The sequence below is a fragment of the Mustelus asterias genome, unplaced genomic scaffold (assembly GCF_964213995.1).
Source record: "Mustelus asterias unplaced genomic scaffold, sMusAst1.hap1.1 HAP1_SCAFFOLD_130, whole genome shotgun sequence".
In the NCBI taxonomy this organism is placed as follows: Eukaryota; Metazoa; Chordata; class Chondrichthyes; order Carcharhiniformes; family Triakidae; genus Mustelus; species Mustelus asterias.
This window is the reverse complement of record NW_027590164.1, coordinates 347,385-371,023: the sequence shown is the minus strand read 5'-3', so window position 1 is coordinate 371,023 and position 23,639 is coordinate 347,385. Positions and strand designations below refer to the sequence as shown.

At 46.5% G+C, this 23,639-nt stretch overlaps 3 protein-coding genes across 3 annotated transcripts in view; 1 reads left to right on the top strand and 2 right to left on the bottom strand.

The window, feature by feature from the left end:
• Window positions 1–23,639, bottom strand: part of LOC144484873 (uncharacterized) — a 186,099-nt gene that overhangs the window by 82,240 nt on the left and 80,220 nt on the right. The window contains 1 exon segment of the mRNA XM_078203235.1: window positions 14,302–14,494. Within this exon segment, the coding sequence (XP_078059361.1) occupies window positions 14,302–14,494 (193 nt within the window).
• The window catches only part of LOC144484874 (uncharacterized), an 85,818-nt gene that overhangs the window by 19,690 nt on the left and 42,489 nt on the right, over window positions 1–23,639 (top strand). Inside the window, exon 2 of the mRNA XM_078203236.1 lies at window positions 11,119–11,470. Coding sequence (XP_078059362.1) covers window positions 11,119–11,470 — 352 coding nt within the window. The remainder of the gene's footprint in view (window positions 1–11,118; window positions 11,471–23,639) is intronic.
• On the bottom strand, window positions 6,208–8,562 carry LOC144484887 (uncharacterized). Its single transcript, XM_078203251.1, has 2 exons — window positions 8,448–8,562; window positions 6,208–8,093 (listed from the first exon to the last, which is right to left on the bottom strand). The coding sequence occupies exon 2, from the start codon at window positions 7,757–7,759 to the stop codon at window positions 6,836–6,838; it is 924 nt and encodes a 307-aa protein (XP_078059377.1). The 5' UTR covers window positions 7,760–8,093; window positions 8,448–8,562; the 3' UTR covers window positions 6,208–6,835.

Sequence of the window (23,639 nt, the reverse complement as noted above, 5' to 3'; positions counted from 1 at the left end):
CATCAGGCTCACCATAGACTACTCTCCGGAATCGGTTGCATTCTTGGACACGCGCATCTCCATTAAGGACGGTCACCTCAGCACCTCACTGTACCGCAAGCCCACGGATAACCTCACGATGCTCCACTTCTCCAGCTTCCACCCTAAACACGTTAAAGAAGCCATCCCCTACGGACAAGCCCTCCGTATACACAGGATCTGCTCGGATGAGGAGGATCGCAACAGACACCTCCAGACGCTGAAAGATGCCCTCATAAGAACAGGATATGGCGCTAGACTCATTGATCAACAGTTCCAACGCGCCACAGCGAAAAACCGCACCGACCTCCTCAGAAGACAAACACGGGACACAGTGGACAGAGTACCCTTCGTTGTCCAGTACTTCCCCGGAGCGGAGAAGCTACGGCATCTCCTCCGGAGCCTTCAACATGTCATTGATGAAGACGAACATCTCGCCAAGGCCATCCCCACACCCCCACTTCTTGCCTTCAAACAACCGCACAACCTCAAACAGACCATTGTCCGCAGCAAACTACCCAGCCTTCAGGAGAACAGTGACCAAGACACCACACAACCCTGCCACAGCAACCTCTGCAAGACGTGCCGGATCATCGACACAGATGCCATCATCTCACGTGAGAACACCATCCACCAGGTACACGGTACATACTCTTGCAACTCGGCCAACGTTGTCTACCTGATACGCTGCAAGAAAGGATGTCCCGAGGCATGGTACATTGGGGAAACTATGCAGACGCTGCGACAACGGATGAATGAACACCGCTCGACAATCACCAGGCAAGACTGTTCTCTTCCTGTTGGGGAGCACTTCAGCGGTCACGGGCATTCGGCCTCTGATATTCGGGTAAGCGTTCTCCAAGGCGGCCTTCGCGACACACGACAGCGCAGTCGCTGAGCAGAAACTGATAGCCAAGTTCCGCACACACGTGGACGGCCTCAACCGGGATATTGGGTTCATGTCACACTATTTGTAACGCCCACAGTTGCGTGGACCTGCAGAGTTTCACTGGCTGTCTTGTCTGGAGACAATACACATCTTTTTAGCCTGTCTTGATGCTCTCTCCACTCCCATTGTTTTGTTTCTTAAAGACTGGATTAGTTGTCAGTATTCGCATTCCAACCATTATTCATGTAAATTGAGTCTGTGTCTTATAAGTTCTGTTTGTGAACAGAATTCCCACTCACCTGAAGAAGGGGCTCAGAGCCTCGAAAGCTTGTGTGGCTTTTGCTACCAAATAAACCTGTTGGACTTTAACCTGGTGTTGTTAAACTTCTTACTGTGTTTACCCCAGTCCAACGCCGGCATCTCCACATCAGGAATGAGCAGCCGAACAAGCTCATTGTCCACTTCCGCATTCAGACAATGGGGGAGCTCTGATTGGCTGGAGGACCAGAGAACTTCCGGTCCTCCAACTTTCCATTGGCCAACACCTCAGCATACAGGTCAAATGGTTGGCTCCCCCGGCACATGCGCATCTTCCCCTCTCCCTTGGACATGCGCAGTCCCGGGCCGAGGGAGGGGGCGATCACGACGCGGCTTCTCGCTCTGGTCGGAGCCGTCAGCCGGTTGATTGGAAACCGTGGCTGGAAGAAGTGGAGGGGGAGGGGGAAAAATGGGTGGGGGCGGGGCTCCCGGGTCCGCGCGCCCGGGCCTGCGCACTGGAACCCAGAGACGTCATCGCGGAGCAGAATGATTCCTATTGGCTGATTTAGGCAGAACTCTATTATGATGTCACAATGCGGAAGTTGTCCAAACTCCCTCCTCTGGGCAACATCTGGGAGGAAATCAATGTTTCCCCCTTTCCATTTCTTTTCTCATTCTGGGGGAAATTGGGGACTTGCAGCAACTGAAGGGAAAGGAAGTGAATCCAGGGAGGCTGCAGACTCTGGAAAGGTTACAGATGAAGACCGGATTCAGGAACAGGACTAGGCCCAGGTATATTTTTGTTTCTCTCTCAAAGACATTGACATCTTTTAGTTCCCTCAGTTTATCTGGCTAATAGGGTAGCCTCTTACCCAATGTTCACAATTCAGTTTTCCCAGAAGAGGGCTAACATTTAAATCAACAGTAAATTTGTATGGGAGAGAGATATGTTATTTATGATCCCATATTTTTTGTCTTGAAATATACAGCAGTGTGGCTGCTTTATCAATTTCCAGTGATGCAGAGATTACAACATAGAAGGAAATGCATTTGGCAACTTAAATCCATGCTAACTCTGCGTGGTAGCCATGATGTGGAGATGCCGGCATTGGACTGAGTTGGGCATAGTAAGAAGTCTCACAACACCAGGTTAAAGTCCATCAGGTGAGTGACCTGAGGAAGGAGCAGTGCTCCAAAAGCTCATGATTCCAAATAAACCTGTTGGACTTTAACCTGGTGTTGTGAGACTTACTGAACTCTCTGTGGAGCAATTTGGTCAGTTCCATTCCCTTGAGTTCCACGTCACATTGGAATGGATGAGAGTTCCAGATGAAGTGAGACTGGGGTGGAGTCGGGCAATATCACTGAGATGGGAATAGGCGGTTTTGATGATGATGTGGCAATGTGGTTGGAAGCTCATCTTGGGGTGAAATATTTCACCATGGTTCAGCCTCAGACAGTTACCAGGAAGATAGAGTTGCTGGCGAGGGAGTGGAGTTTGTAGTGGGGACTGAAGACAATGGGTTCAGTCTTCCCAGTGTTTATGAAAGAAGTTTCAGTTCTTTTAGTACTGGATGTCAGACAAGTCAGGATTGTGTGTGAGTTGGGCGGGGGAGGGATCTTGGAGGTGATGGCGTTCACATCTACCTACTACCTCGGTCCTTCTAGGTGGTGGAGGTTGAGGATTTGGGAGATTCTGTCAAAGTTCTCATTGAGTTCTAGATGTATAAAATCCCTCTCCTTCACCCCGGCCCCTTCTACTTCTCTCTGTCTCCACTCTAGACCAGGTGCCAGATTTCCTTTCTTGACAGACATCAGCATACCCCTTGGGTTTTTATGATAATCCAGCAGCTTTCCTCCATGTCTGTGTGGGTTTCCTCCAGGTGCTCTGGTTTTCTCCCACAACGGATGAATCTTGCTGTTTTTAAACTCCATCCCTCTAGCAATGAAGGACAAAATTCCATTTGCCTTCTTAATTACCTGTTGCACCTGCAAACCAACTCTTTGAGATTCCTGCACAAGGACACCCAGGTCCCTCTGCACAGCAGCATGCTGCAATTTTTTACCATTTAAATAATAGTCCATTTTGCTGTTATTCCTACCAAAATGGATGACCTCACAATTACCAACATTGTACTCCATCTGCCAGACCCTCGCCCACTCACTTAAATTATCTATATCCCTTTGCAGACTTTCAGCGTCCTCTGCACACTTTGCTCTTAGTGTCATCTGCGAATTTTGACACACTACTCTTGGTCCCCACCTCCAAATCATCGATGTAAATCGTGAACAATTGCGGTCCCAACACTGATCCCTGAGGCAAACCACTAGTCACTGATCGCCAACCAGAAAAACACCCATTTACCCCCACTCTTTGCTTTCTGTTAGTTAACCAATCCTCTATCCATGCTAATACATTACCCGTACAACTGTGCATGTTTATCTTATGCAGCAGTCTTTGGTGCGGCACCTTGTCAAATGCCTTCTGGAAATCCAGATACACCACATCCACAAGTTCCCCATTGTCCACTGCACATGTAATGTTCTCAATGAATTCCACCAAATTAGTCAAACATGACCTGCCCTTCATGAACCCATGCTGCGTCTTACCAATGGGACAATTTATATCCAGATGTCTCGCTATTTCTTCCCTGATGATAGATCCAAGCATTTTCCCTCCTACAGAAGTTAAGCTAACCAGCCTATAGTTACCTGCCTTTTGTCTACCTCCTTTTTTAAATGTTTGTGATTTTGTGAAACCTGTTTTTGTTGTCTGAGCTGACTGGAATTAGAGCCAGAGCAGGAGTAATCCAGGGGAATGATTTGGAGGTAAAGCAAAATCCAGCAGATGCTGGAGTTCTGAAAAGAACCGACCTGCTGAGTTTATCCAGCATTTTCTCTATTTATTATAATGATTTTGGGACCTGGGTTTGAATCCCACCACGTTTCAACAAAAATATTGATGAGCATGAATTAATTGTTGTAAAAACACATCTGGTTCTGTAATGCCCTTTAAGGAAGGAAATCTGCCGTCCTGATCCAGTCTAACCGACATGTGACTGGATTCACAAACAATTCAAGGGCTGACTGGGTAAACAGGGAATGTCACCATCAGAAAAACAGAGCCCCCTGGAGGGCAGAAGGGTTATGACAGGTTATGGAGAGGTTAAAACTCTCATCATTGAGAACAACACAGACTTTAATGGAACAACTGGTCCCAAACACAATCTCTTGTAGTTAGTTTTAAACCTGATTCACCTGTGGTGAATCAGGTTTAAAAAGAGTCAAATTATATATGTTTTCTAGTTTGGACAACCACATTTAAATCTGGGACTCGGATGAGGATATGAATTGGTGGTTGGTGGTAAGATCTAAATGTGTGTATTACGCCAGGAAGCCTTAAACCCAGAGTGAGAATATTTCAAACCAGGGTTCAAAATGAACGGCTGTGGATGGTGAATTCACCCTCAAAAGAAAACAAAGAAAATTACAGCACAGGAACATCCCTTCGACCCTCCAAGCCTGCACCAACCACGCTGCCTAACTGAACTGAAACCCCCTACCCTTCTGGGGACCATATCCCTCCATTCCCATCCTATTCATGTATTTGTCAAGACGCCCCTTAAAAGTCACTATTGTATCTGCTTCCACTACCTCCCCCGGCAGCGAGTTCCAGGCACCCACCACCCTCTGGGTAAAAGATCTGCCTCGTACATCTCCTTTAAACTTTGCCCCTCGCACCTTAAACCTAAGCCCCCGAGTAATTGATTCTTCTACTCTGGGAAAAAGCTTCTATCCACTCTGCCCAAGCCCCTCACAATCTTGTAGACTTTGTCAGATCGCCCTCAACCTGCGTCGTTCCAGTGAGAACAAGCCAAGTTTCTCCAACCTCTCCTCATAGCTAATGCCCTCCATGCCAGGCAACATCCTGGTAGATCTTTTCTGTACCCTCTCCACCCTCTCCAAAGCCTCCACATCTTTCTGGTAGTGCGGCGACCAGAATTGGACACTAGATTCCAAGTGCGGCCTAACTGAGGTTCTATAAAGCTGCAACATGACTTGCCAAAAGGCCCGCAGAAATTCTGTCTTGGGAGGAACTACTGGAAGAAAATAAATCATCCTGTACATGGGAGAGACAGAAACTGTGAGGACCATCTCCTCCAATCACAGATTCTGTCTCTCCCGGTGTTGCTACATCTGCAGAGACAGAGTCTCAAACTGGAGGAACAGCTTTGCCACCTATTTTGAGAAAAGAAGTTCACTGACTCAGCAGCCTATCGGTGACGTGTGGAGGAGTTGTGTCTTCCTGCTACAGAACTAGTTTCATAGCAGTGAGAGCCTCAAAAGGAATGATCCAACCATCGGCAGAGCTTTCCCCATTCTGCTGAACAAGTCTTGATTATTTTTATATATCTCAGAAGGTGGGGTGTACAACTCAGGAATTTGAGTAACCAGATATTGTGAACATACTTACCAATCACTTGGGTCATCACATTAGAAATTGAAATCCATTCATCCAGGTTCATATTCTAAACTGCTTTTATTTGCAGTTTAACGTTCACAGACAACATACAGAATCCCCGGTCAGAGCTGATCTCAGCTGGTGTAGTGAGGTTATTGATGGGTTATCAATGTAAATCCACACACAATGAAGATCAGAATCGGGAGAGTTTTTTCCTGCTCCACCGTCTGAACCAGTAAACATCTGATTCCGTTACCTTGTGTCAAATAGTTAGAATTCTCATTTTGGAAAGAGAGTATGGGAGTATTTTAAAAATAAATTCACAAAAAATATCATTCATAGATTCCAATTTAAAAGATTTAATATATACACAGTCTTCAGTATTTGTGTTACCTTATCTGAAGAAGTAAACTAACAGAAACACAAAAGGTAATGTTACTACGTGACTACATCACTCATAAAGGAGTTACTGAGAATGGAAAACGATCCCCTGGAAACCAAAAAATAGCCCTTAAAAATCGAAGAGCAGCTTTCCAGAAAATCTCAATACAAGCATTGAAAATAAATACTTTGTGCCCTGCAGATGGATCTTTCAGAGAATGAATTGTAGATTTTGCCCCAAAGATCAAATTAGAATTGAAACAAAAGTTCTTAATTTTATTCTAAACAGGTTCCTGTTGAGAGTTCTTCAATTAAGGGGGAAGATCACAGGTGTTGCTTTTAAAAAGTGACATTTCATAGAAATCATAGAAATCATAGAAACCCTACAGTGCAGAAGGAGGCCATTCGGCCCATCGAGTCTGCACCGACCACAATCCCACCCAGGCCCTACCCCCACATATTTACCCGCTAATCCCTCTAACCTATGCATCTCAGGACTCTTAAGGGGCAATTTTTAACCTGGCCAATCAACCTAACCCGCACATCTTTGGACTGTGGGAGGAAACCGGAGCACCCGGAGGAAACCCACGCAGACACGAGGAGAATGTGCAAACTCCACACAGACAGTGACCCGAGCCAGGAATCGAACCCAGGACCCTGGAGCTGTGAAGCAGCAGTGCTAACCACTGTGCTACCATGCCGCCCTGAATATCCCAGAATATTAAATTCCAGCTAGTTATAGGGTTTGTTAACATCAGCAGAAATAAAATATTGTCAGACTGTCAATACTGAACAGCAGCAAAAACAGCAAAATCCAACCCCTGCAGTCACTTGTGAACTTGTTGATGTCTCAGGAGCCATTGTGACTGAGTGAATCCCTTCCCACACACAGAGCAGTTGAATGGCCTCTTAGTGTGAGTGCATTGGTGAGCCAGCAGGTTGAAAGACTTTGCGAATCCTTTCCCACACACGGAGCAAGTGAATGGCCTCTCCCCTGTGTGAACTCGCTGGTGAGCAGAGAGGTTGGATGGCCGATTGAATCCCTTCCCACACACGGAGCATGTGAATGGTCTCTCTGCAGTGTGAGTGCGTCGGTGAGCAGTGAGGTTGGATGACTGCCTGAAATTCTTTCCACAGTCAGTGCAGCTGAATGGCTTCTCTTCAGTGTGAATTTTCTGGTGTCTCAGCAGTGTGGGTAAAACTGTGAATCCCTTTCCACACACAAAGCAAGTAAACGGTCTCTCCCCAGTGTGAATTCGCTGGTGTGCAATGAGGGAGGATGCCTGTCTGAAACTCCGTCCACAGTCAGTGCAGCTGAATGGCTTCTCCTCAATGTGAACTCGCTGATGTGACAGTAAGTGGGATGACCCAGTGAATCCCTTCCCACAGTCGGAGCAGGTGAACGGCCTCTCCCCAGTATGAACTCGCTGGTGTGACAGCAGGTGGAATGACTGAGTGAATCCCTTCCCACACACGGAGCAGATGAATGGTCTCTCCCCGGTGTGACTGCGTTGGTGCACAGTGAGTGCTGAAGAATGCCTGAACCTCTTCCCACAGGAGGTGCAGGTGAATGGCTTTTCCTCAGTGTGAATTCTCTGGTGAGACCAAAGGCCAGATGACTGAATGAATCCCTCCCCACAGACAGAACAGGTGAACGGTCTCTCACCAGTGTGACTGCGCCGATGGTTTTCCAGCAGGGAAGGGTAACTGAATCCTTTCCCACAGTCCCCACATTTCCACGGTTTCTCCATGGTGCTGGTGTCCTTATGTTTCTCCAGGTTGGATCATCAGTTGAAGCCTTGTCCACACACAGAATACGTGTATCGTTTCTCCTCGCTGTGAATGCTGTGATGTTTTTTCAGGCTGCGTAACTGGATAAAGCTCTTTCCACAGTTAGTTCACTGGAACACACTCACTCGGGTATGTGTGTGTGTCTTGGCTTTTCCAGTCACACTGATGTTTGAAATTTTCTCTTCCAGGCAGAACAGACAAACATTTCTCCTTCCACGTTCAAAGTCTGAGGATATTCAGGTCCGAATGAATCGAGACTCTGTCTGATTTTGATGTGATGTTTCCTCACCTCACCTGTAAAAGTAATTTACAAAAGTCATCACTGTCAATCCAGATAGAAATTCAGAACAGACAATTCTCGTTTCTCTGGAACATTTTTTCCTCTCTTGTTCCCCCAAATCTGTAAATCCCGGTCCCACACACACTCCCTCCTCCCTGGGCTGAAATCCAAACCCAGCTCACCATCTCCACCATCTCTTTCCTCCACTCCCAGTTTTCTCCCTCCCTCTCCTCTGTCTGGGTTCAGTTCTCGGAGCCTTCAGCTACTTCACAGCAAGGAGCTTAAGGCTCCGAAAGCTTGTGGCTTTTGCTACCAAATAAACCTGTTGGACTTTAACCTGGTGTTGTTAAAACTCTTACTGTGTTTACCCCAGTCCAACGCCAGCATCTCCACATCATGGGTTCAGTTCTCCAGCTCCTGTCTGCAGACTGACAATAAAACCAATGGGTCTTATTGGGGGTGTTGGGGCCTCCAGCGGGTGTTTGTGAATCCTCCCCGCCCACCTCCCAGGGTTTCCTTCCTTCCCAGAGATCAGAGTCCTCATTGATTTGAGGCCAAAGTGTAACCTCTTATTTATTGTCCCCCTCCCCCATCCTCTGATGTGAACCATCCTCCAGTGGCTGAGCCAGGATGGGGCCGTTAACCTGGGCCTGTTCCCGGGAGGGAGGGAGGGAGGGAGAAGCCCCGCAGCTGCAAACCAGGGAGCTGACAATGATTCTGAAGGGTTTGCGGATCCACAAAGTGTTTCCAAATCCTCCCAGCCACCGCCTAACGCTGACTCCGCTTCTCCGGGACAAACAAGCGCCAAGGACAGCAATGACACTGCGCGTGCTCCACATCACAATGCCCGGGCACTGATTGACGGCAGCTCCGGACCAATAGGACGAGAGGGCGGTGCTGGAGGACCGAGCGGGAGCGGCTGGTCCTCCAACCAATCAGTGTGAATGAGGGGCGGGGCTGGAGCAAATATTTCAGCACCGGGTGAAGCGCTGGAGCCGGCGGTTGGAGATTGGGGAGGATTCGCAAACCGTTCAGAATCATTGTCAGCTCCCTGGTTTGCAGCTGCGGGGCTTCTCCCTCCCTCCCTCCCGGGAACAGGCCCAGGTTAACGGCCCCATCCTGGTTTGGGAGCTGGAGCATGCGCAGTGCCTGCGGCAGACGGTAAGGAGCTCGAGCTAGCGGGTTTTAAATGGAGATTTTTACAAAGACCGAGTGCAGATCCAGAGCCTGAAATAAAACCGGAAACATAAATGGAGTTTGCGGGTGGATGGTGAGGCTTTATAAACACCCGGTGTCGGCCACAGTCCCTCAATTTGCGAAGCAAATTCCTCAGACCTTCTGATGGTTTCAGGCCGGAGTTCAAATCCGCCATCTTTATAAAGGTCCGTGTACTGCAAAGCGCATGCGCATCCGCCATCTTTATTGAGGTAAATTGGAACAACGCATGCGCAGCCACCGTATTTGTTGAGGGTGAAACCAAATGAATAACCCACGGGAACAAAAAAAATCAGAGTTTGATTTCATAACAAAATCGATGTGTTGTTGTAAAACCGGAAGTTAGGGTTACAGCCAACAACAACTTCTATTTATATAACACCATTAATATCAGGGTGGTTAGCACTGCTGCCTCACAGCTCCAGGGACCCAGGTTCGATCCCAGCCTTGGGTCACTGTCTGTGCGGAGTTTGCACGTTATCCCTGTGACTGTGGGTTTCCTCTGGGTGCTCCGGTTTCCTCCCACCGCCCAAAGATGTGACGTTTAGGGGAATTGGCCATGCTATATTGCCCCTTCGTGTCCAAAGATGTGCGGGTAAGGGGGATTAGTGGGGTACAGATCAGGGGTAAAATATTCAGAGTCAGTGTAGACTTGATGGGCTAAATGGTTTCCTTCTGCACTGTAGGAATTCTTTGAGAAGTCATCCTTGTGCACTGAAGGTCTAGTCACTAATGGTGGAGTGATTAAAATAGGGAATGTGCAGGAAACCAGAATCAGCACAGTGTTAGAGGTGATTCCAGAGATAGGAACAGGCCTTGGAGTGATTTGTACAAATTAGTTGTAAGGATGCATGAAAAATACGCATTTCATTTGGATCTCATAGAATTCTACAGTGCAGAGGGAGGCCATTTGGCCCATTGAGTCTGCACTGACCACAATCCGACCCAGGCCCTATCCCCATTACCACATGCATTTATCCTAGCTAGCCCCCCTGATACTCAGGGGTAATTTAGCATAGCCAATCTATCTAACCCGCACATGTTTGGACTGTGGGAGGAAACCAGAGCACCTGCAGGAAACCCATGCAGACACGGGAGAACATGCAAACTCCACACAGACAGTGACCCAAGCTGGGAATCAAATCGGGTCACTGGGGCTGTGAGGCACAGGGCTAACCACTGCGCCACCATGCCGCCCTCTGCTCAGGGAAGAGGGAGAGTGTATGGGACAGATTTACTGTTTTGGGGAACAAGAGCAGAAAAGTTGTTCCTTAGAAATTAGACTTGTCTGATCAGAATTTCTATCCTGGACTGACAGTAGTTTTGTAAACTTCTTCTTTTGCAGGATATTTGATGGGGAAGATTTACAGTCAGAAAAATTGAATCAAGATTTAACAGTCGCTCAATTCACCAGCACCTGAACACGATCAGCCTTTGAATGTGGAATGCGGGAAAAGATTTCAAACATCAGTGTGACTGGAAAAGCACTGAGACAGACACACACCCGAGTGAGAGTTTTCCAGTGAACTGACTGTGGAAAGAGCTTTAACCAGTTACACAGCCTGAGAAAACATCACACCATTCATAGCAATGTGAATCTGTGCATGTGTTCTGTGTGTGGACGAGGCTTCAACTAATCACTCAATATGGAGAGACATGATGATACTGACATCATAGAGAAACCGTGGATATGTGGAGACTGTGGGAAAGCATTCACTTGCCCATCCAAACTGGAAACTCATCGACGCACCCACACAGGGGAGAGACCCTTCACGTGTCCCGTGTGTTGGAAGGAATTTACTCAATCATCCTGCCTAACATTACACCAGCGAGTTCACACTGGAGAGAGACCATACACTTGCTCAGTGTGTGGGAAGGGATTCGTCCAGATGTATAACCTACAATTACACAGGAGAGTTCACACTGGAGAGAGGCCGTTCACCTGCTCCGTGTGTGGGAAGCGATTCATTAATTCATCCAACCTTGTGACACACCAGCGAGTTCACACTGAGGAGAGGCCATTCAGCTGCACTGACTGTGGAAAGAGCTTCAGACATTCATCCAGCCTCAAAGCACATCAGCGACTTCACACTGGGGAGAGACCATTCACCTGCTCAGAGTGTGGGAAGGGATTCACTACCTCCTCCCACCTGGTGACACACCAGCGACTTCACGAGTGAATGCAGGGAGTGGATTCTGCTGTACCTGCTGCTGTTAATCACATCCAGGAGTGAGCCACATTCATTCTGACATTTGAGGTTTGTTTCTGCTGATAATAATCCCTGTAGCTGGGCTGGAGTTTAATATTCTCGATCGAGAGCTGATTGTGTTTTTGGGGTTGCCATTTCCCTTTAAGAACCACTGTCTGTGATCTTTCCCCATCATTCAGGAACTCTCGTCACCGATTCTTCACAGTACAGAAAGAGGCCATTCAGCCCACCAAGTCTGCACTGGCTCACTGAAAGAGCCTTATCCCATTCCCCTGCCATACTTCTGTAACCTTGCACACTCTTTCTTTTCAGATAACAATCCAATTCTCTTTTGAGTACCTTGATCAAACCTGCCTCCACTGCTCTCACAGGAAGTTTATTCCAGACTCCAACCACTCACGAGGTGAAAATAATTTTCCTTGCATCACTTTGACTCTGTTTTCCCCATTAACGTAGGTCTGTGCCCTCTAGTTCTTGATGTTCTCTTGGTGGGAACATTTTCTCACTATTTCACCTGCCCAATTCCTCAGGATCTTGAATACCTGTATTAATCTCCTCTCGACCATCTTCAATCAGACAATTAACATTTATTTCTTCTGATGTTAATCTCTAACTGACCTGGAATTTAATATTCTGAAATCTGTTAAATAAATCAGCTTTGTTCCAAACACACGGTGTGTTAAATCCTTGATTTCTCCAGGATAAGAGATTAATTGATGTCTTGTTACTGACTTCTGTTTTTTGGTTCTTTTCTCCTTTTAACTCCAGATTATTTCAGTCTCAGACCTTCAGTTACACTCATTTTTTTAAAATTTGACTTATTATTGTATTAGCATAAAATGAAAAGTATTGTTTCTTATCATGGACAAGTCCCAGCTCCCTATACTTTCTAGAATGTCTCTCCCAGCCTTGAGATCTAGGGAAGTTTTCAGTATTTAAAAACAGAAAATACTGGAAATTATAATCCATACTTTTCCAAGTGTCAGTTGATTGTGTCCCAGATTATTGGCTTTTCCCCACCGCTGATGTTAAGCTGATTGTTCTGTAATTGCTGTGTTTTTGAACAGGGATGTAACATTTACATTCTCTGTCCTTTGTCACTACGACTCTATAAGGATTGGAAGGTTGTGGCCAGAGCTCCACAAGCTCCATGTGAAGGACAGTGTGTGTCAGAGTGCAGCAGTCCCTCAATGTCAGACTGCAGTGTCAGCCTAGATAATGTGCTCAGCTTGATGAGTATTTCCTGTTGTTATTGATGTGGATCATTCAGAAACAATGGTCTCTGATGATGTCATCCAGTCCTGCTGCGATGATGTCATAGAGACTATTACATCACAGCAGAGCCTTAGTAGTGAAAACAGTTTTGTTCCAGATGAGAGGTGATGGCCCAATGGTATTATCCCTAGACTTAATCCATAAACTTAGCTAATGTTCTGGGGACCGGGTTCAAATCCCACCACAGCAAGTGGTGTAATTTGAACAAAGAACAAGAAAAAAGAAAATTATAGCACAGGAACAGGCTCTTTGGCCCTCCAAGCCTGCACTGATTATGCTGCCCGTCTGAACTAAACAGGCCTCCGGGGACCATATCCCTCTATTCCCATCTTATTCATGCATTTGTCCAGTGTCCCTTAAAAGTCACTATCATATCTGCTTCCACTACCTCCCCCGGCAGCGAGTTCCAGGCACCTGCCACTCTTTGTAAAAAAAAAAACTTGCCTCGTACATTTAATTCAATAAAAATAATTGAATTCAATAAAAAAAAATCAGAATTAAGAATCTACTGCTGACCATGAAACCATTGTCAATTGTCAGAAAAAAACCATTTGGTTCAGTAAAGTAAAAAGTAAAGTTTATTTATTAGTCACAAGTAGGCTTACATTAACAGTGCAGTGAAGTTACTGTGAAATTCCCCTGGTTGCCATACTCCGGCATTTGTTCGAGTCAATGCACCGAACCAGCATGTCTTTCAGACTGTGGGAGGAAACCGGAGCACCCGGAGGAAACCCACGCAGAGAACATGCAAACTCCACACAGACAGTGACCCAAGCCGGGAATCGAACCCGGGTCCCTGGCGCTGTGAGGCAACAGTGTTAACCACTGTGCCACCCCATGAATGTCCGTTTGGGGAAGGAAATCTGCTGTCCTTACCTGGTCTGGCCTACATGTGACTCCAGAGCCATAGCAATGTGACTGACTGTCAACTGCCCTCTGAAATGGCCCAGTGAGCCACTCAGTTCGATGGTAACTAGGGATGGGCAATAAATGCTGGCCGTGCAGTGACGCCCATGTCCCACAAATGCATAAAAAATCCTCACAGTTTAAATTCACACAGCCATTCTGTCTCCTTTTGTAATTACCACTCACTTCACCAGTTTAAAAAAATGGACGTCAATGAACATAATTCATTCCTGGATGTGATTTACAGTAAAATCCAGTCACTGATTATTTGTGAACTCGCTGGTGGCTCATCAGGGTGGATGAGCGAGTGAATCTCTTCCCACACACGAAGCAGGTGAATGGTCTCTCCCCAGTGTGAATTCGCTGGTGTCTCTGCAGGGTGGCTGACTGAGTGAATCCTTTCTCACACTGCAAACAGATGAATGGCTTCTCCCCAGTGTGAACCCGCTGGTGTGCAGTCAGTTGACATAATTGTCTCAACCCAGTCCCGCAGTGAGAGCACCTGAACGGTCTCTCGTCAGTGTGAACAAGCTGATGGCGCATCAGGTCCACAGAACCTTTATAGCATTTCTCACAGTCAGCACATTTAAAAGGTCTCTCGTCAGTGTGAACTCGCTGGTGTTTCAGCAGAGTGGACGAATCGCTGAATCCCTTCCCACATTTGGAGCAGGTGAATGTTCTCTCCCCTGTGTGAACTCGGTGGTGTTGTCGAAGCCCTGATGATCGAGTGAATCTCTTCCCACATTTGAAACAGATGAACGGCTTCTCCCCAGTGTGAATTCGCTGATGTGCAGCGAGTTCAGATGATTGTCTGAACCCAGTCTCACAGTGAGAGCATCTGAAGGGTCTCTCGTCAGTGTGAACATGCTGATGTCGCATTAGGTTCTGAGAACTTTTATAGCACTTCCCACAGTCCAGGCATTTAAACGGTCTCTCATCAGTGTGAACTTGCTGATGTTTCAGCAGAGTGGATGAATCAGTAAATCCCTTCCCACACTTGGAGCAGGTGAATGGCCTCTCCCCAGTGTGAATTCGGTGGTGTTGTTGCAGCCCAGATGATCGAGTGAATCCCTTCCCACACTCGGGACAGGTGAATGGCTTCTGCGCATTATGAACACGCTGGTGCCTCAACAGGTTGGATGACCAAGTGAATCCCTTCCCACACTCAGGGCAGGTGAATGGCCTCTCCCCAGTGTGACAGGGCTGATGAGTTTCCAGCTCAGACGGGGATCTGAATCCCTTCTCACAGTCCCCAGATTTCCACGGTTTATCTACACTGTGAACATTGCTGTTTTCTTGCATGTTAAAAACCCGATGATATTCAGATCCTGATGTGATGTTTGGTTTCAGTTTCCCTGACTGCAAATCTTCCCTTTCTAACGCCCTGTGAAATTGATTTAAAACAGGAAAAAGGGAGTGAGAGAGAACTCTCAAAAACAGAAAGGCAGGTTGTGAAATTGAGCTGGTTTTACCTCCAATTTCCCACCCCCTCCCCGAATCCTTTGATTCCCTGAAAAATCTCTCCAGCTCTGGGCTAGAATTTTCCTCCATTTTAATCCTGGGAAAAGTGCAGTTATTGTCACCGCTCTCTGCTACAAATTCTACCCATTGACTCCATCCCTCTCCTCGGAAACTGTCTGAGACGGAGCCAGACTGTTCACAACCAGAGCAAAATATTTCACCCAACCTGAGAATCTGACCACAAATCCACATCATTACCAAGACCAGTTCCACCTCAGTAACATCACCCAACTCCAGTCTACTCTCAGTTCATCTGCGGCTGAAACCATCACCCATTCCTTTGTTTTGTTTTGATTTGATTTATTATTGTCACATGTATTAACATACAGTGAAAAGTATTGTTTCCTGTGTGCTATACAGCCAAAGCATACCGTTCATAGAGAAGGAAACGAGACTGTAGTGCTACAGTTATAGCTAGGGTGGAAAGAAAGATCAACTTAATGCAACGTAGGTCCATTCAAAAGTCTGATGGCAGCAGGGAAGAAGCTGTCCTCGAGTCGGTTGGTACGTGACCTCAGACTTTTGTATCTCTTTCCCGACGGAAGAAAGTGGAAGAGAGAATGTCCGGGGTGCATGGAGTCCTTAATTAAGCTGGCTGCTTTGCCGAGGCAGCGGGAAGTGTAGACAGAGTCAATGGATGGGAGGCTGGTTTGAGTGATGGATTGGGCTACATTCATGACCTTCTGTAGTTCCTTGCGGTCTTGGGCAGAGCAGGAGCCATACCAAGCTGATGCTAATTCTTTCTATGGTGCATCTGTAAAAGTTGGTGAAAGTCACAGCTAACATGCCAAATTTCATAGTCATACAGGTTTACCTCATGGAAACAGGCCCTTAGGCCCAACTTGCCATGCTGCGCTTTTTAAAAAACTGCTAAGCTAGTCCCAATTGCCCGCAATTGGCCCTTATCCCTCTTTCCCCATCTTACCCATGTAACTGTCTAAACGGTTTTTAAAAGACAATATTGTACCCGCCTCTACTCTGGCAGCTTGTTCCAGACACTCGCCACCCTCTGTGTGAAAAAGTTGCCCCTCTGGATCCTTTTGTATTTCTCCCCTCTCAACTTAAACCTATGCCCTCTAGTTTTAGACTCCCCTACCTTTGGGAAACGATATTGACTATCTAGCTCATCTATGCCTCTCATTATTTTATAGACCTCTATAAGATCACACCTCAGCCTTCTACGCTCCAGAGAAAAAAAGTCCCAGTCTATCCAGCTCTCCTTATAACTCAATCCATCAAGTCCCGGTAGCATCCTAGTAAATCTCTTCTGCACTCTTTCGAGTTTAATAATATCCTTTCTATAATAGGGTGACCAGAACTGAACACAGTATTCCAAGTGTGGCCTAACCAATGTCTTGTACAACTTCAACAACTCCTGTATTCAATGTTCTGACCAATGAAACCAAGCATGCCGAATGCCTTCTTCACCACTCTGTCCACCTGTGACTCCACTGTCAATGAGCTGTGAACCTGTACCCCTAGATCTCTTTGTTCTGTAACTCTCCCCAATGGCCTACCATTAACTGAGTAAGTCCTGCCCTGGTTCAATCTACCAAAATGCAATACGTCGCATTTATCTAAATTAAACTCCATCTGCCATTCGTCGGCTCACTGACCCAATTGATCAAGATCCCGTTGCAATCCGAGATAACCTTCTTCAATGTCCACTATGCCACCAATCTTGGTGTCATCTGCAAACTTACTAACCATGCCTCTTATATTCTCATCCAAATCATTCATATAAATGACAAATAACAATGGACCCAGCACCGATCCCTGAGGCACTCCGCTGGTCACAGGTCTCCAGTTTGAAAAACAACCCTCTACAACTACCCTCTGGCTTCTGTCATCAAGCCAATTTTGTATCCATTTAGCTACCTCACCCTGGATCCTGCGAGATTTTCCTTCGTCTTCTGAGAAAGTAGAGGTGTTGGTGGGCTTTCTTAACTATAGTGTTGGCTTGGAGGGACCAGGACAGGTTGTTAATGATCTGGGCACCTAAAAACATGAAACTTTCGACCATTTCTACTTCATCCCCGTTGATGTAGACAGGACACGTTCTCCACTATGTTTCCTTATGTCGATGGCAATCTCCTTCATTTCTGTTTACAATGAGGGGGAGATTATTGTTACTGCACCAGTTCAACAGATTCTCTATCTCATTCCTGTATTCTGTCTTGTCATTGTTGGAGATCCGACCCACTACGGTGGTGTCACCAGCAAACCTGAAAATCGACTTGGAGGGAAATTTAGCCGCACAGTCATAGGTGTATAAGGAGTATAGTCGGGGCTGAGAACACAGCCTTGTGGGGCACCGGTGTTGAGGATGATCGTGGAGGAGGTGTTGTTGCCTGTCCTTACTGATTGTGGTCTGTGGGAAGTTCAGCATCCAGTCGCAGAGGGAGATGCCGAGACCCAGGCCACGGAGTTTGGAGATGAGTTTCGTGGGAATAATGATGTTGAAGGCTGAACTGTAGTCAATAAATAGGAGTCTGACATCACTGTCTTTGTAATCTCGATGTTCCAGGGTTGAGTGCAGAGCCAGGGAATTGGTGTCTGCTGTGGACTTGTTGGGCGGTAGGTGAACTGTAGTGGATCCAGGCAGTCCGAGAGGCTGGAATTGATTCGTACCATGACTAACCTTTCGAAGCACTTCATAATGATGGATGTTAGACCCACCGGATGATAGTCATTAAGGCACGCTGCCTGGCTTTTCTTTGGTACTGAGATGATGGTCATCTTCTTGAAGCAGATAGGACCTCAGATTGTTGTAAAGAGAGGTTGATGATGTCTGCGAATACCCCCGCCAGCTGATCCATGCACGATCTGAGTGCTTGTTACCATTAGACTTAATAATTCTAACACACCCCTGGCCGGTCTCCCTCACTCAACCTGTCTATTAACTTGAGGTCATCACAATTCTGCTGCCCACATGTTTACTCATTCCAAATCTTGTTCACCCACCACCCCTGTGCTACAAAGGCTCCTGTTTATGAATCAACATTTTAAATTTCTCATCCTTGTCCTCAAGTACCTCCATGGTTTCACCCCTCCCTATCTCTGTAATCTCCTCTCGCCTCACAACCCTCCAATATCTCAGCATTCCTTTCATTCCGGCTTCCTCAGCATTCACAGTTTTAATCACTCCATCATACGTGTCCGCACTCCCAGTTACCAAGGCCATAATCTTTGGAATTTCCCCCTAAACTGCTCCCCCTCTGTGTCATCCTTCCCCCCTTTAAGATACTCATTAAAACTACCTCTTTAACCAAGCCTTCACCCATCCACCCTCATGTCTGCTCACATGACTGTCAAATGTTGCTTTATAACACACCTGAGAAACGCCTCAGAATGCTCCAGTACATGAAAGATGCTGTATAAATACACATTGTAATTATTGATTTGGAGATGTATCACTGTCCCTCCTTCATCACTGGGTGAATAGCCTGTAACTCTTGACCTAAAGGGGAGCACCTTCACCACATGGACTGCAGCTGTTTTTTGTTTATTGGTGTCACAAGTAGGATTACATTAATACTGCAATGAAGTTACTGTGAAAATCCCCTAGTCGCCACATTCCACCACCTGTTCGGGTGCACGAAGGGACAACTTTAGCATGGCAATGCACCTAACCAGCGCGTCTTTTGGACTGTGGGAGAAAATCAGAGCACCCAGAGGAAACCGACGCAGACACAGGAAGAACATACAAATTGCACACAGACTCAAGCCAGGAATCGAACCCGGGTCCCTGGCGCTGTGAGGCAGCTATGTGCCACTGTGCCACCCCGTGTGAGGTCCTTTTTTTTTCTTCAAGAAGATAAAACATAATCTTCTCCACAGGTAATTTCATAGAAACCCTACAGCACAAACAGAGGCCATTCGGCCCATCGAGTCTGCACCAACCACAATCCCACCAAGGCCCTACCCCCATATCCCTACATATTTTACCCGCTAATCCCTCAAATCTACGCATCCCAGGACACTAAGGGGCAATTTTTTTTAGCATTGCCAATCAACCTAACCCGCACATCTTTGGACTGTGGGAGGAAACCGGAGCTCCCGGAGGAAACCCACGCAGACACGAGGAGACAGTGACACAAGCCGGGAATCGAACCCAGGTCCCTGGAGCTGTGAAGCAGCAGTGCTAACCACTGTGCTACCGCGCCGCCCGTTTTGGGGATGGGAAATATTTTCTGTTGGTCTTGTTAGTGAAAAGACAGGGTAGTGGGATGAGCTGATTCCCTTGTAGAGAACCAGCGCATGCATGACTGGTTAGTCATTTTCTGTAGTGCAATAATTCAATGTTCCTGTGGCTTAATGGAAAAGAGACCAATTCTGGAGGCCAGGAACTAACTTCTGGAATCAATGCCCACTGCCTCCTATGGAGGTGGTGGCTGCACATGCGCGCTGTTGCCCATTGCCCCCTATAAAGATGGCCACCGCCCTGCTGTCCATTGCCCCCAATAAATATGGCGGTCACGCTGCCCATTTTTCTCTAAAGATGGAGACTGCAAAATCGGTCAGGCAGGGCCTCGGGCGTCTTATTTGTGGTTTGAAGCTAATATCCGATGTTTATGAAAGCTCCGCTTCCTATACCGGGTGTTTATGAGTCCTCCCTTTTGACTCTCAGGCTCCATTTAACCTCACTCACCCGGTGTCTACAATCAGTTTCTACTCTCCCTGCTGCTCCGACACCACCCCATCCGACCACTGCCTATACCGCACTGCGCATGCTCCAGTCAGAGAGGCACTGAGCCTGCGCAATAATCTCCTGTATTGAAGATAGGGTATCGTCACCCTCTCGGTGCACGCTGGGTAATAGTACCGCCACTGCCACTTGATGTTGTCAAATACAAATACATCTTTTGTGGTCCATGATCAGAATGACTGGCCTGGCCGAGAATGGCTTACTCCTGTTCCTATTTTCTATGAAAATATATTTAAACAGGCTTATTTTAAATTACTTAACACCTTTCTTGAAATAGTGTGCAGTGTAATTACCACAATCATTTGTCTTCTGGAAATTAAAACCTGCTGTTTCACTTTCAGTCAGGAACACGTCCCAGTTTCACACTAATCTTTGATTTGATAGCACATTTCCAGCCTTCACCGTTGTTCAAAATTTTTGCAAACTCTTGGCAGCTGTGACGGAATTTGTAAAGACAGAAACAGAGTCAATGTTTCTAGTCCAATATGACTCTTCAGTTCCAAAACATTTGCTCTGTTTCTGCAGAGATGCTACCAAACCTGCTGAGTTTTTCTTGCTTTGTTTTTATTTCCGATTTCCAGCATCTGTAATATTTTGATTTTCTTTCAGAATTGTTCACCTGACTCGAAACATAGTTTTAAAAGAGCCTTCTGTTCCATGTCTAGGAGCTCTGGACTATAGAAAAGAGCAGTTGGGACACATTTCTTACACACCTCAGGATTAACCCACTTTGCTGTCAGTGAAGAGAGATGAGAAAGTCCAAAGTGCTGTTTGTCCCTCTCAGTGTGACCCTATGGCAGGAACAGACTGCAGTTCTGTTCCTGCTGTGTGAACCTCCCCCAGATTGCCCCTTCTGAGCTCCAGCCGGCAATGTTAAACATTCAGCTGGGAAAGATGAACATCTGCAACTATGTATTCAAATATCACTGTTTTATTTCACATTTATTTAGAATATTAAACTCCAGTCCAGTTACAGGGATTATTAACATAATTAGAAACAAATTCCAAAATATCAGAATGAACAAAGTCCAGTCCTGAATGTGATTCACAGCAGCAGCAATAACAGCAGAATCCAGCCCCTGTAGTAACTTATGAACTTGCTGGTGTGTCAGAATGTGAGGTAAACAAATGAATCCCTTCTCACATGGAGCAGGTGAACACCCTGTGAATGTGTTTGTGTATCAGCAGATACATTTTCCATTTAAATCTCTGCTCACAGTCAGAAGTTTGAAAAAGTTCCTTATCAGTGTGAACAAGTTGATGTGCAGTGAAGTGGGATGACTGAGTAAATCTCTTGCTAAACATGGAGCAAGTGAACAGCCTCTCCCAGAGTGAGTGCACTGGTGGACACTGAGTTCACATGACCAGCTGAACCCAGTCCCATAGTGAGAGACTCTGGATGGTCTGCTGTCAGTGTGAACCTGCTGATAGCACATCAGATTCATAGAAATTTTAAAACATTTCCCACAATCCAGACATTTGAAACACATACCATCAGTGTGAACTCACTGGTGTGTTAACAAAACGAATGAATCAGTGAATTGTTCCCACACATGGAGCAGGTGAATGACCTCTCCCTGGTGTGAACTCTCTGCTGTTGCTGCAGGATGGACAATCGCTTGAACCTCTCCCTGCACTGAGAGCAGATGAGTGGAGTGGAACGGACTGAATGCACTGGTAAACCATCAGTGAATGTGGGTTTTTAAAGCTCCTGTCACAGTCTCAGCATTTAAATCCTCTCTCTGCAGTATGAACCCACTGGTGTGTGTGGAGACTGGATGAAGAAAAGTGGGAATTCGGGGCTCAGACAAGAGGGATGTTTAGAGACAGTTTGGCCCATTGGGCTAATGGAATGGAGCAAAGCAACAGAGACAGCTGATTGGATTATCTCAATCTTAGTGACAAAGTACTTCCATGAGCTCCTCACACTTGTTGTTGGAGTCGAGGATGGAGGAAACGGGAGAGGGAGAGCCCTTCGAAAGGAACTGACTTGCACTAGAGCTATTAAAAATATTCACGATGTGAATATTTTTCGAACTTGATCGAGTTTTTCGAGGAAGTGATGAAGATGATTGATGAGGGTAGGGCAGTGGATGGTGTCTACATGGACTTCAGTAAGGCCTTTGACAAGGTCCCTCATGGCAGACTGGTGCAGAAAGTGAAGTTGCATGGGATCAGAGGTGAGCTAGCGAGGTGGATACAAAACTGGCTCGGTCAAAGAAGACAGAGGGTAGCAGTGGAAGTGTTTCTGAATAGAGGGCTGTGACAAGTGGTGTTCCTCAGGGATCAGTGCTGGGACCTTTGCTGTTTGTAATATATATAAATGATTTGGAGGAAAATGTAACTGGATTGATTAGTAAGTTTGCGGACGACACAAAGGTTGGTGGATTTGCGGATAGCGATGAGGACCATCAGAGGATACAGCAGGATATAGATCAGTTGGAGACTTGGGCGGAGAAATGGCAGATGAAGTTTAATCCGGACAAATGTGAGATAATGCATTTTGGAAGGTCTAATACAGATAGGAAATATACAGTAAATGGCAGAACCCTTAAGAGTATTGATAGGCAGAGGTATCTGGGTGGACAGGTACACAGGCCACTGAAAGTGGCAATGCAGGTGGAGAAGGTAGTCAAGAAGGCATACGGCATGCTTGCCTTCATCGGCTGGGATATTGAGTTTAAAAATTGGCAAGTCATGTTGCAGCTTTATAGAACCTTAGTTAAGCCGCACTTGGAATCTAGTGTTCAATTCTGGTCGCCACACTACCAGAAGGATGTGGAGGCTTTGGAGAGGGTATAGAAAAGATTTACCAGGATGTTGCCTGGTATGGAGGGCATTATATCCCCCCAGGCGAAACCGAGAAGTATTTGGGTGCTCGGATAGACCCGTGGGTTGGAGAAACTTGGTTTGTTCTCACTGGAGCGACGGAGGTTAAGGGGAGACCTGATAGAAGTCTACAAGATTATGAGAGGCATGGACAGAGTGGATAGTCAGAAGCTTTTTCCCAGGGTGGAAGAGTCAATTACTAGGGGGCATAGGTTTAAGGTGAGAGGGGTAAGGTTTAAAGGAGATGTACGAGGCAAATTTGTTACGCAGAGAGTAGTGGGTGCCTGGAACACGTTGCCAGGGGTATAGTGGAAGCGGATACGGTAGTGACTTTTAAGGGCCATCTTGACAAGTCCCTGAATAGGATGGGAATAGACAGATTATGGTCCCCGGAAGGGTAGGGGGTTTTAGTTAAGTCAGGCAGCATGGTCAGTGCAGGCTTGGAGGGCCGAAGGGCCTGTTCCTGTGCTGTAATTTTCTTTGTTCTTTGATGTTTAACACAAATCTAGAATACCTAAGTGCAGAAGGAGGCCATTTGGCCCATTGAGCATACACTGATAACAATCCCATCCAGGCCCTATCCCCGTAACTCCATGTATTTGCCCTGCTAATCCCCCTGACAATGAGGAGCCACTTAGCATGGCCAATCAACCTGACCCACAAACCTTTAGACTGTGGGAGGAAACCCACGCAGTCATCCGGCATTCCAAGGCTGGAATTGAACTCGGGTCCCTAGCGCCGTGAAGCAGCAGTGCCAACAACTGTTACCATGCCGCCCTGAGAAAGAGTTTATTAACATCAGCAGAAACAGAGCCCAATAAATATGGTTCATTTCTGGATGTAATTGATGGCAAAATCCGCTCACTTGTGAACTCGCTGGTGTGTCAGCAGATTGG